This window comes from Hordeum vulgare, chromosome 3H (genome assembly GCF_904849725.1).
Source record: "Hordeum vulgare subsp. vulgare chromosome 3H, MorexV3_pseudomolecules_assembly, whole genome shotgun sequence".
NCBI lineage: Eukaryota > Viridiplantae > Streptophyta > Magnoliopsida > Poales > Poaceae > Hordeum > Hordeum vulgare.
Window position 1 is genome coordinate 560,611,676 of NC_058520.1, and position 12,386 is coordinate 560,624,061.

The window sequence follows — 12,386 nt, forward strand, 5'->3', positions numbered from 1 at the left end:
GACTGATTTCAACAGGCTTGGAACTGGGGCATCATCCTATACACAACTAAAGAATCTAAAGAATGAACACAATTTAACTTGCAATACATTACCAAGTATAACAAACAAGGGGAAAACAGTCCAGTAAAACACGACAATGCATGGATCTTGTCCAATTAATTGTTTTTTTAATCAAACAAGTGATTCTAAATGCTCAGTAGATATATTTTAAAGATCATAAAGCACGCCTAATTTAATAATATCATTAGAAGATCAGACTTTAGATATAGCATTGACGGGGAAATTTGGATTCGTAACATTGAAACAACACAACTTTGGCAAAATACCATTGAAAGATTTGGTGTTAGATATAGAGCATTGAAAAGAACACTCTGTTAGGACATATCGCCTTGCATTTGGGCCTTTCATATGTGTCAGGCACACCACCAAGAAGCAACACACGAAGGGGGAGGAGGGGAAGGGACACCAAGAGCTTCTACTGCCTCTTTCAAAACAAAATCAGCATACTAAATTCTTAAGCTGTATCTCATAATGCTCCTTGCCTAACCCAAAAGTTGTGTATTCCTAATACAACTGGTGATAGGTGCCGATGGTAGGTTAAAACCTTGATTTTTGTACTCATACATATGAGACATAATGTTGTTAGAACTATAATGTAGAACCAAAACATAAATATGATAACATTACAAATATGAACATAATAATATGGCAGTCCTAAAATTTGGATGACAAAGTACAGCTTACATAAGTATGGGAAAATTTCTATTGTTACTGTCACCTAATAAATTGATGGCTACAGAAAATGAGAGGGGGGGGGGGGGGGGTATGTGTTTTGTGTGACCGGGAGAGGGAGAGTTCAAGCATATGTAAATAAAAAAAAAGTTGCGAAAGGTGCCTTGGATATACTCCCTCCGTTCCTAAATATAAGTCTTTTTAGAGGTTCCACTAGGGAACTACATACGGATGTATATAGACATACTTTAGAGTGTAGATTCACTCATTTTGCTGTGTATGTAGTCCCTAGTGAAATCTCTAAAAAGACTTATATTTAGGAACAGAGGGAGTATATTAAACATACCTATGGTCACTTTTGTGAGTATGTGGGCCCTTCTAGGATAAGCAGTAGTGTGTGAAAACAAGCTTGGAACTGGGGTATCATCCTACAGAACTATAGAATCTAAAGAATGAATGCAATTTAACTTTCAATAAATTACAGGTAAAAGAAACAAGGGAAACACAGTCCAATGAAATACAACAATCCATGGATCTTGTCCGATTAAATATTTTTTAATCAACAGAAACAAACAAGTGATCGTAAATGCTTAGTAGGCAAGGAAGAAGGCTAGTCACGCTGTTTAATAATATCAAAAGAGCACAGCGTTAGGAAATACAGCATTACGTTTGGGCCTTTCATATGTTTCAGGCAAAGTAGGGAAGGGAGAAGGCTACTCAAGCTGAATTAGGACAAGCGCTTCCACTGACTCTTCCAAAAAAAAAAAAAATCAAGGTAGAACCAAATTGCTAAGTTGTGCCTCATTATGCACGAACTGTTCCTTGCCTAACCCAAAAGTTGTGTCTCTCTAGTAACAAAATCCAAAGGCGCTAAAGCCTCCACAGATGTTGCTCTTCTTGCTGAAGGGAGAAGCCTCATTATGCTAACAACCACACAGCTGTGATGCTGTTCTTGTGAACCATGTCAGAATTAAGGAACCATCTTGCTATTATGCTGAATGACTTCAGCTTTTTACTGAATGGATGAATGACTGCAGTTACATATTGCTTGTGTGTTTAATCCAGTTGAAATGGCAGTGACGATCTTTAGAGAAGGGAAAATGGTCCTAGTTAAAGGGAGGGTAAACAGATATGGAAAATTGCAAAATGATGCGCTCTTTTGATGGCATAAATCTAAAGATAGGTGTTTTAGTGGTATTTTGCCAAAGTTGTGTTCTTGTAACTGAGTATTTATAATTAGATGAGCAAAGCTAAGCTAGTATAGTATTATAATCTCAGGTCCTTCCAGTATCGGATTCAGCCATTTGACCAGCACACAAAAACGTTATATTTTCTTACCTGTAGATTGAATGTTAAACTGTAAGATGAAGCAAATATGGAGATACGGGTTAAACTTATTGCTGCAGGCTCGAGGTAACCGTAGGTCAACAAAGCAAATGAAAAGTAACTAATTTGTCAAATTCCAAGAAGAAACATCCTTTTAACATCATCCTTGGCTGGCTTGCGGACACTCCCATGGTTAAAATTCGGCATAGTATTTCAAATTCAGAGTACATCAGTATCTATCTATGATGCTACATACCTATCATGTACGTATCAACTATATGTCCTCCCTCCCAGAGCAAACCCAACAAATGCCACAACCAGAACTGAAAATGCTAGAAAAGAAATTCTTGCCATGGCGTTGGCCGCCCTCTTGTGGAGGGATGCGGCGAGCAGCATCACACCGGCTGAAGCCAGTACGAAGACAACGCCAAAGAGAATGGCAAAGGTGCTCCTCGACTTCTTGGGGACTTGGCTAGGCAAATATGGCAGCAGCGCCAATGAGCCCGAGATCACAGCACACAACAAAGTTTCAGTGGAGTAGGAGGACGCTGCTGGCGCCGGCAGCTCCAGTTCCTGCCGACTGGCCGCTCTTTCGAAGGCCGCTGTTTCGAAGGCGCTCGACCCCTGCCGGTCGTCTCCTCGCCAGCCGGCCGCCAGTGCCGCCGCTTCGGTGGCCAGCTGCTTGGCTACAGCACCGTCCTCCGTATTGCTTGATGCAATGCTGTCGAACGCCGCAGCCGCCTGCTCGAGCCTGGCCGCCGTCGTCGCATCCGGTTCGAGGGCGAACTCCTGCAGCGCGACGGCCAGATCGGCCGAAGGGCCGGCGAGGATAGGGTCCGTCCTCCAGGAATCGGACCGGCGTTTGGCGCGGTGGATCAGACCCGCCGCTCCCGGCGGAGGGATGCGGATCAGGTGCTCGGCCCTGCCCGAAACGGCCACGCCGCTCGAGCCATCTCGCGCCTCTGAGGTGCTCCTCCCCGGCTTCCGGCGAGCAGCGGATGCCACCGCGGCTCCCCAGCGAGCAAGGGTTGCCGCTGCGGCTCCCCAGCAATCAAGGGTTGCCGCCGCCGCCTCCTCCTCGCCAGTAGATACCGGCCCTTGCTTCCCATCGCTGGCCGCAGACGACGCCCCCAATTCTTGGTGATTCTTGGAGTTGTCGCGGACGGGCGCCTCGCTGCTGCTGGAGTCGCTGGATTCCGTAGGGTTCTTGGCGACGTTCCTCGAAGACGGAGACAGCGGTGGGGAAGACTCCCGGCGCGTGCCGGGGCTCTCGTCGGAGTTCTTCGGGACGAGCGCCTCCGTCAGATCGTCGTCCATCCTCTCCAAGCGGATGAAGCAGCGGGCAGCCGAAATGCGATTTGGGACAGGCCGGGCCGCCCGGGAGCTTCGTTTTTTCGTGGAGGGGAACCTCCCGGTGGCTCGAGGTGGACGAACAGGGGGCGGAGGGGAATTTCTTTTGTTTGGGAACGGGATTTTCCTTCAGATTAGAAAGGGCGCTGCTTTTCCTTTGAGAAGAGAGAGCTAAAGAAGGGTGCCGCTAGCGCGAGATGAGCCGGCTCAGACGCCTTCTTTTTTAACGTTTTTTGCTTCTTTTTTTTCACTTTTGTTTACATTCTAAATAAACAGTACTCCCTCCATTCCAAATTAAATGCCGCTGCTTTAGTATTAAATTTATACTAAGTTAGTATATTAAATTTAAGAAACTCATTTTGGGACAGAAGGAGTATATTAGAAAAAAACACTTTACGTAAAACATTTGCAAAAAATGTTAACCAGCATTTAAAAAATGTTAAATGTGTATAGAGAAAAAAACACGTATACAAAAAAAAATACAATGTGAATGAAAAACGTGGATCATGTAATTAAAATTTGATAATCTAGCATTTGAAAAAATGATAATCGCGTATTTGAAAACATTTATCTTCAATAAATTCAATTTGAAGTCAATATCTCTCTTCATAAAAGAACCGGTACAAGAAGTGTCAAGCATGGTGCCATCATCATGAGAAAGCCGAGCATAGAAGTTCTGAAAGATAATTTCTCTCGAGAGCTCATGATTGGGGCATGAATATAACATTGATTTAAGCCTCCCCCAAGCTTGAACGATGCTTTCTCTGTAACGAGGCCAAAAATTATAAATATAATTCCGATCACGATGTACTAAATGCATAGGGTAAAACTTTTGATGAAATTCTAATTTCAACCGATTGTAGTTCCAGGATCCAGTATCATCACATAGCCTATACCATGTCAACGCCTTATCCCTCAATGATAAGGGAAAGACCTTCTTCTTGACCTCATCCTCGGGAAAACCTGCAAGCTTAAATAGACCATAAACTTCATCTACTATAAAAGGATTAGCGAGCAGTTTCTCAAGCATACCCGAAGGAAATTCATAGCAAAAAATTTCAGTAGGTGCAGCAGGTTGAGGAGCAACTCTTTGTGCTTCCGTTCGAGGTGAAGATACCCCGAACAAGCCCCTCAAAGGATTAGTTTCCATAGTGACAAGTGACAATAAATTTCAGCACACTATATGAATGTTTCCTTACCAAGTTCCACTTACCAAAGGCACTTCACTCCCCGGAAACGGCGCCAGAAAAGAGTCTTGATGACCCACAAGTATAGGGGATCTATTGTAGTCCTTTCGATAAGTAAGAGTGTCGAACCCAACAAGGAGCAGAAGGATCTGACAAGTGGTTTTCAGTAAGGTAATATCTGCAAGCACTGAAATTATCGGTAACAAGTAGTTGTGTGGTGAGATGATTCGTAGCAAGTAGCAAGTAACAAAAGTAACAACGGTGCAGAAAAGTGTCCCAATCCCTTTTGTAGCTAGGGACAAGCCTGGACAAAGTCTTATAGGAGGAAAAACGCTCCCCAGGACACACGGGAATTTCTGTCATGCTAGTTTTCATCATGTTCATATGATTCGCGTTCGTTACTTTGATAGTTTGATATGTGGGTGGACTGACGCTTGGGTACTGCCCTTACTTGGACAAGCATCCCATTTATGATTAACCCCTCTTGCAAGCATCCGTAACTACGAAAGAAGAATTAAGACAAAGTCTAACCATAGCATTAAACTAGTGGATCCAAATCAGCCCCTTACGAAGCAACGCATAAACTAGGGTTTAAGCTTTTGTCACTCTAGCAACCCACCATCTACTTACTACTTCCCAATGCCTTCCTCTAGGCCCAAATAATGGGGAAGTGTTATGTAGTCGACGTTCACATAACATCACTAGAGGAAAAACAACATACAACACATCAAAATATCGAACGAATACCAAATTCACATGACTACTTATAGCATGAGTTATCCCATGTCCTGAGGAACAAAAGTAATTACTCACAAAGCATAATCATATTAGTGACCAGAGAGGTAATGAGTAGCATCAAAGATCTGAACATAAACTCTTCCACCAAGTAATCCAACTAGCAACAACAACAAGGAGTAATTAACACTACTAGCAACCTTACAAGTACCAATCGGAGTCGCGAGATGGAGATGTTGGGGAACGTCGCATGGGAAACAAAAATTTTCCTACGCGCACGAAGACCTATCATGGTGATGTCCATCTACGAGAGGGGATGTGTGATCTACGTACCCTTGTAGACCGTACAGCAGAAGCGTTAGTGAACGCGGTTGATGTAGTGGAACGTCCTCACGTCCCTCGATCCGCCCCGCGAACTATCCCGCGATCAGTCCCACGATCTAGTGCCGAACGGACGGCACCTCCGCGTTCAGCACACGTACATCTCAACGATGATCTCGACCTTCTTGATCCAGCAAGAGAGACGGAGAGGTAGAAGAGTTCTCCGGCAGCGTGACGGCGCTCCGGAGGTTGGTGATGATCTCGTCTCAGCAGGGCTTCGCCCGAGCTCCACAGAAACGTGATCTAAAGGTAAAACCGTGGAGATATGTGGTCGGGCTGCCGTGGCAAAAGTTGTCTCTAATCAGCCCTAAAACCCCACTATATATAGGAGGGAGAGGGGGGAGCCTTGCCTTGGGGTCCAAGAACCCCCAAGGGGTCGGCCGAGCCAAGGGGGGAAGGTCTCCCCCCCCAAACCGAGTCCTACTTGGTTTGGAAGGTGGAGTCCTTCTTCCCTTTCCAACCTCCTCCTTTTTTTTCTTTTCTCTTTGATTTTTCTCCCAATGCGCATAGGCCTCTTTTGGGCTGTCCCACCAGCCCACTAAGGGCTGGTGCGGCACCCCCAATACCTATGGGCTTCCCCGGGGTGGGTGCCCCCCCGGTGAACTCCCGGAACCCATTCGTCATTCCCGGTACATTCCCGGTAACTCCGAAAACCTTCCGTAATCAAATGAGGTCATCCTATATATCAATCTTCGTTTCCGGACCATTCCGGAAACCCTTGTGACGTCCTTGATCTCATCCGGGACTCCGAACAACATTCGGTAACCAACCATATAACTCAAATACGCATAAAACAACGTCGAACCTTAAGTGTGCAGACCCTGCGGGTTCGAGAACTATGTAGACATGACCCGAGAGACCCCTCGGTCAATATCCAATAGCGGGACCTGGATGCCCATATTGGATCCTACATATTCTACGAAGATCTTATCGTTTGAACCTCAGTGCCAAGGATTCATATAATCCCGTATGTCATTCCCTTTGTCCTTCGGTATGTTACTTGCCCGAGATTCGATCGTCAGTATCCGTATACCTATTTCAATCTTGTTTACTGGAAAGTCTCTTTACTCGTTCCGTAATACAAGATCCCGCAACTTACACTAAGTCACATTGCTTGCAAGGCTTGTGTGTGATGTTGTATTACCGAGTGGGCCCCGAGATACCTCTCCGTCACACGGAGTGACAAATCCCAGTCTTGATCCATACTAACTCAACGAACACCTTCGGAGATACCTATAGAGCATCTTTATAGTCACCCAGTTACGTTGCGATGTTTGATACACACAAAGTATTCCTCCGGTGTTAGTAAGTTATATGATCTCATGGTCATAGGAATAAATACTTGACACGCAGAAAACAGTAGCAATAAAATGACACGATCAACATGCTATGTCTATTAGTTTGGGTCTAGTCCATCACGTGATTCTCCTAATGACGTGATCCAGTTATCAAGCAACAACACCTTGTTCATAATCAGAAGACGCTGACTATCGTTGATCAACTGGCTAGCCAACTAGAGGCTTGCTAGGGACAGTGTTTTGTCTATGTATCCACACATGTATATAAGTCTTCATTCAATACAATTATAGCATGGATAATAAACGATTATCTTGATACAGGAATTATAATAATAACTTTATTTATTATTGCCTCTAGGGCATAATTCCAATAGTCTCCCACTTGCACTAGAGTCAATAATCTAGCCCTCACATCATCATGCGAATTACATTGTAATAAATCTAACACCCATACAGTTCTGGTGTTGATCATGCTTTGCCCGTGGAAGAGGTTTAGTCAGCGGGTCTGCTACATTCAGATCCGTGTGCACTTTGCATATATTTACGTCCTCCCCTTCGACGTAGTCGCGGATGAGGTTGAAGCGTCGTTTGATGTGTCTGGTCTTCTTGTGAAACCGTGGTTCCTTTGCTAGGGCAATGGCACCCGTGTTGTCACAGAACAAGGTTATTGGATTCAGTGCGCTTGGCACCACTCCAAGATCCGTCATGAACTGCTTCATCCAGACACCCTCCTTAGCCGCCTCCGAGGCAGCCATGTACTCCGCTCCACATGTAGAATCTGCTACGACGCTCTGCTTGGAACTGCACCAGCTTACCGCATCCCCATTAAGAATAAATACGTATCCGGTTTGCGACTTAGAGTCGTCCGGATCTGTGTCAAAGCTTGCATCGACGTAACCTTTTACTGCGAGCTCTTCGTCACCTCCATACACGAGAAACATCTCCTTAGTCCTTTTCAGGTACTTCAGGATATTCTTGACCGCCGTCCAGTGATGCACTCCTGGATTACTCTGGAACCTACCTGCCATACTTATGGCCAGGCTAACGTCCGGTCTAGTGCACAACATTGCATACATGATAGAACCTATGGCTGAAGCATAGGGGACGGAGCGCATATGCTCTCTATCTTCTTCAGTTGCTGGGAACTGAGTCTTACTCAATGTCGTACCTTGTAAAACTGGCAAGAACCCTTTCTTGGACTATTCCATTTTGAACCTCTTCAAAACTTTATCAAGGTATGTGCTTTGTGAAAGTCCTATCAGGCGTTTTGATCTATCCCTGTAGATCTTAATGCCTAGAATGTAAGCAGCTTCTCCTAGGTCCTTCATAGAGAAACTTTTATTCAAGTAATCCTTTATGCTCTCCAAGAACTCTACGTTGTTTCCAATCAGCAATATGTCATCCACATATAATATTAGAAACGCCACAGAGCTCCCACTCACTTTCTTGTAGATACAGGATTCTCCAACCACTTGTATAAACCCAAATGCTTTGATCACCTCATCAAAGCGTTTGTTCCAACTCCGAGATGCTTGCACCAGTCCATAAATGGATCGCTGGAGCTTGCACACCTTGTTAGCATTCTTAGGATCGACAAAACCTTCGGGTTGCATCATATACAACTCTTCCTTAAGGAATCCGTTAAGGAACGCCGTTTTGACATCCATCTGCCAGATTTCATAATCGAAAAATGCAGCTATTGCTAACATGATTATGACGGACTTAAGCATCGCTACGGGTGAGAATGTCTCATTGTAGTCAACTCCTTGAACTTGTGAAAAACCCTTTGCCACAAGTCGAGCTTTATAAACGGTCACATTGCCGTCAGCATCCGTCTTCCTCTTAAAGATCCATTTGTTCTGAATAGCCTTGCGGCCTTCAGGCAGTACTTCCAAAGTCCACACTTTGTTCTCATACATGGATCCTATCTTGGACTTCATGGCTTCTAGCCATTTGTTGGAATCTGGGCCCACCATTGCTTCTTCATAATTTGCTGTTGGGGAACGTCGCATGGGAAACAAAAAAATTTCCTACGCGCACGAAGACCTATCATGGTGATGTCCATCTACGAGAGGGGATGAGTGATCTACGTACCCTTGTAGATCGTACAGCAGAAGCGTTAGAGAACGCGGTTGATGTAGTGGAACGTCCTCACGTCCCTCGATCCGCCCCGCGAACAATCCCGCGATCAGTCCCACGATCTAGTACCGAACGGACGGCACCTCCGCGTTCAGCACACGTACAGCTCGAGGATGATCTCGGCCTTCTTGATCCAGCAAGAGAGACGGAGAGGTAGAAGAGTTCTCCGGCAGCATGACGGCGCTCCGGAGGTTGGTGATGATCTCGTCTCAGCAGGGCTCCGCCCGAGCTCCGCAGAAACGCGATCTAGAGGAAAAACTATGGAGGTATGTGGTCGGGCAACCGTGAGAAAGTCGTCTCAAATCTGCCCTAAAAGCCCCATATATATAGGAGGAGGGAGGGGGACCTTGCCTTGGGGTCCAAGGGACTCCCAAGGGGTCGGCCGAGCCAGGGGGGGAGGACTCCCCCCCCCCCAAACCGAGTTGGACTTGGTTTGGTGGGAGGAGTCCCCCTCCCTTCCCACTTCTTCCCTCTTTTTTTTTTCTTTTCCTTTGATTTTCTTCTCTTGGCGCATAGGCCCCTTTGGGGCTGTCCCACCAGCCCACTAAGGGCTGGTGTGTCTCCCCAAAGCCTATGGGCTTCCCCGGGGTGGGTTGCCCCCCCGGTGAACTCCCGGAACCCATTCGTCATTCCCGGTACATTCCCGGTAACTCCGAAAACCTTGCGGTAATCAAATGAGGTCATCCTATATATCAATCTTCGTTTCCGGACCATTCCGGAAACCCTCGTGACGTCCGTGATCTCATCCGGGACTCCGAACAACATTCGGTAACCAACCATATAACTCAAATACGCATAAAACAACGTCGAACCTTAAGTGTGCAGACCGTGCGGGTTCGAGAACTATGTAGACATGACCCGAGAGACTCCTCGGTCAATATCCAATAGCGGGACCTGGATGCCCATATTGGATCCTACATATTATACGAAGATCTTATCATTTGAACCTCAGTGCCAAGGATTCATATAATCCCGTATGTCATTCCCTTTGTCCTTCGGTATGTTACTTGCCCGAGATTCGATCATCGGTATCCGCATACCTATTTCAATCTCGTTTACCGGTAAGTCTCTTTACTCGTTCCGTAATACAAGATCCCGCAACTTACACTAAGTTACATTGCTTGCAAGGCTTGTGTGTGATGTTGTATTACCGAGTGGGCCCCGAGATACCTCTCCGTCATACGGAGTGACAAATCCCAGTCTTGATCCATACTAACTCAACTAACACCTTCGGAGATACCTGTAGAGCATCTTTATAGTCACCCAGTTACGTTGCGACGTTTGATACACACAAAGCATTCCTCCGGTGTCAGTGAGTTATATGATCTCATGGTCATAGTAATAAATACTTGACACGCAGAAAACAGTAGCAACAAAATGACACGATCAACATGCTACGTCTATTAGTTTGGGTCTAGTCCATCACGTGATTCTCCCAATGACGTGATCCAGTTATCAAGCAACAACACCTTGTTCATAATCAGAAGACACTGACTATCATCGATCAACTGGCTAGCCAACTAGAGGCATGCTAGGGACGGTGTTTTGTCTATGTATCCACACATGTAAATGAGTCTTCATTCAATACAATTATAGCATGGATAATAAACTATTATCTTGATACAGGAATTATAATAATAACTATACATTTATTATTGCCTCTAGGGCATAATTCCAACATTTGCAGGTTCATTGTTGTCTAACAACATGATCGACAAGACAGGATTACCGTACCACTCTGGAGCAGCACATGGTCTCGTCGACCTGCGTGGTTCGACAGAAACTTGAACCGGAGTTTCATGATCATCATCATTAACTTCCTCCTCAACTGGCGTCGCAACGACAGAGGTTTCCCCTTGCCCCGCGCCACCATCCAGAGGGATGAGAGGTTCGACAACCTCGTCAAGTTCTATATTCCTCCCACTCAATTCTCTCGAGAGAAACTCCTTCTCGAGAAAAGCTCCGTTTTTAGCAACAAACACTTTGCCCTCGGATTTGAGATAGAAGGTGTACCCAACTGTCTCTTTTGGGTAACCTATGAAGATGCACTTTTCCGCTTTGGGTTCCAGCTTTTCAGGCTGAAGCTTTTTGACATAAGCATCACATCCCCAAACTTTAAGAAACGACAACTTTGGCCTTTTGCCATACCACAGTTCGTATGGTGTCGTCTCAACGGATTTTGATGGTGCCCTATTTAAAGTGAATGCAGCTGTTTCTAATGCATAACCCCAAAATGATAATGGCAAATCGATAAGAGACATCATAGATCGCACCATCTCTAATAAAGTACGATTACGACGTTCGGACACACCATTACGCTGTGGTGTTCCAGGCGGTGTCAACTGTGAAACAATTCCACATTGTCTTAAGTGAGCACCAAACTCGAAACTCAGATATTCACCCCCACGATTAGACCGTAGGAATTTGATCTTCTTGTTACGATGATTTTCAACTTCACTCTGAAATTGCTTGAACTTTTCAAATGTTTCAGACTTGTGCTTCATTAAGTAGACATAACCATATCTACTCAAATCGTCAGTGAAGGTGAGAAAATAACGATATCCGCCGCGTGCCTCTACGCTCATCGGACCACACACATCGGTATGTATGATTTCCAACAAGTCACTTGCACGCTCCATTGTTCCGGAGAACGGAGTTTTAGTCATCTTGCCCATGAGGCATGGTTCGCACGTGTCAAGTGAATCAAAGTCAAGTGACTCCAAAAGTCCATCGGCATGGAGTTTCTTCATGCGCTTTACACCAATATGACCTAAGCGGCAGTGCCACAAAAATATGGTGCTATCATTGTTAACTCTAACTCTTTTGGTCTCAATGTTATGTATGTGTGTATCGCTATCAAGATTCAATATGAACAATCCTCTCACATTGGGTGCATGACCATAAAAGATGTTACTCATAGAAATAGAACAACCATTATTCTCTGACTTAAAAGAGTAACCGTCTCGCAATAAACAAGATCCAGATATAATGTTCATGCTCAACGCAGGCACTAAATAACAATGATTTAAGTTCATAACTAATCCTGATGGTAACTGAAGTGAAACTGTGCCGATGGCGATTGGAACCATTTCCTACGCGCATCGTCACTTCATCTTTCGCCAGCCTTCGTTTATTCCGCAGTTCCTGTTTTGAGTTGCAAATATGAGCAACAGAACCAGTATCGAATACCCAGGCACTACTACGAGAGCCAGTTAAGTACACATCAATAACATGTATA

At 45.1% G+C, this 12,386-nt stretch overlaps 1 protein-coding gene across 1 annotated transcript; it reads right to left on the reverse strand.

Moving 5' to 3' along the window:
- Window positions 1-2,228: 2,228 nt before the first annotated feature.
- Window positions 2,229-3,710, reverse strand: LOC123440610. Its single transcript, XM_045117174.1, has one exon. The coding sequence runs from the start codon at window positions 3,373-3,375 to the stop codon at window positions 2,329-2,331; it is 1,047 nt and encodes a 348-aa protein (XP_044973109.1). The 5' UTR covers window positions 3,376-3,710; the 3' UTR covers window positions 2,229-2,328.
- Window positions 3,711-12,386: the final 8,676 nt, after the last annotated feature.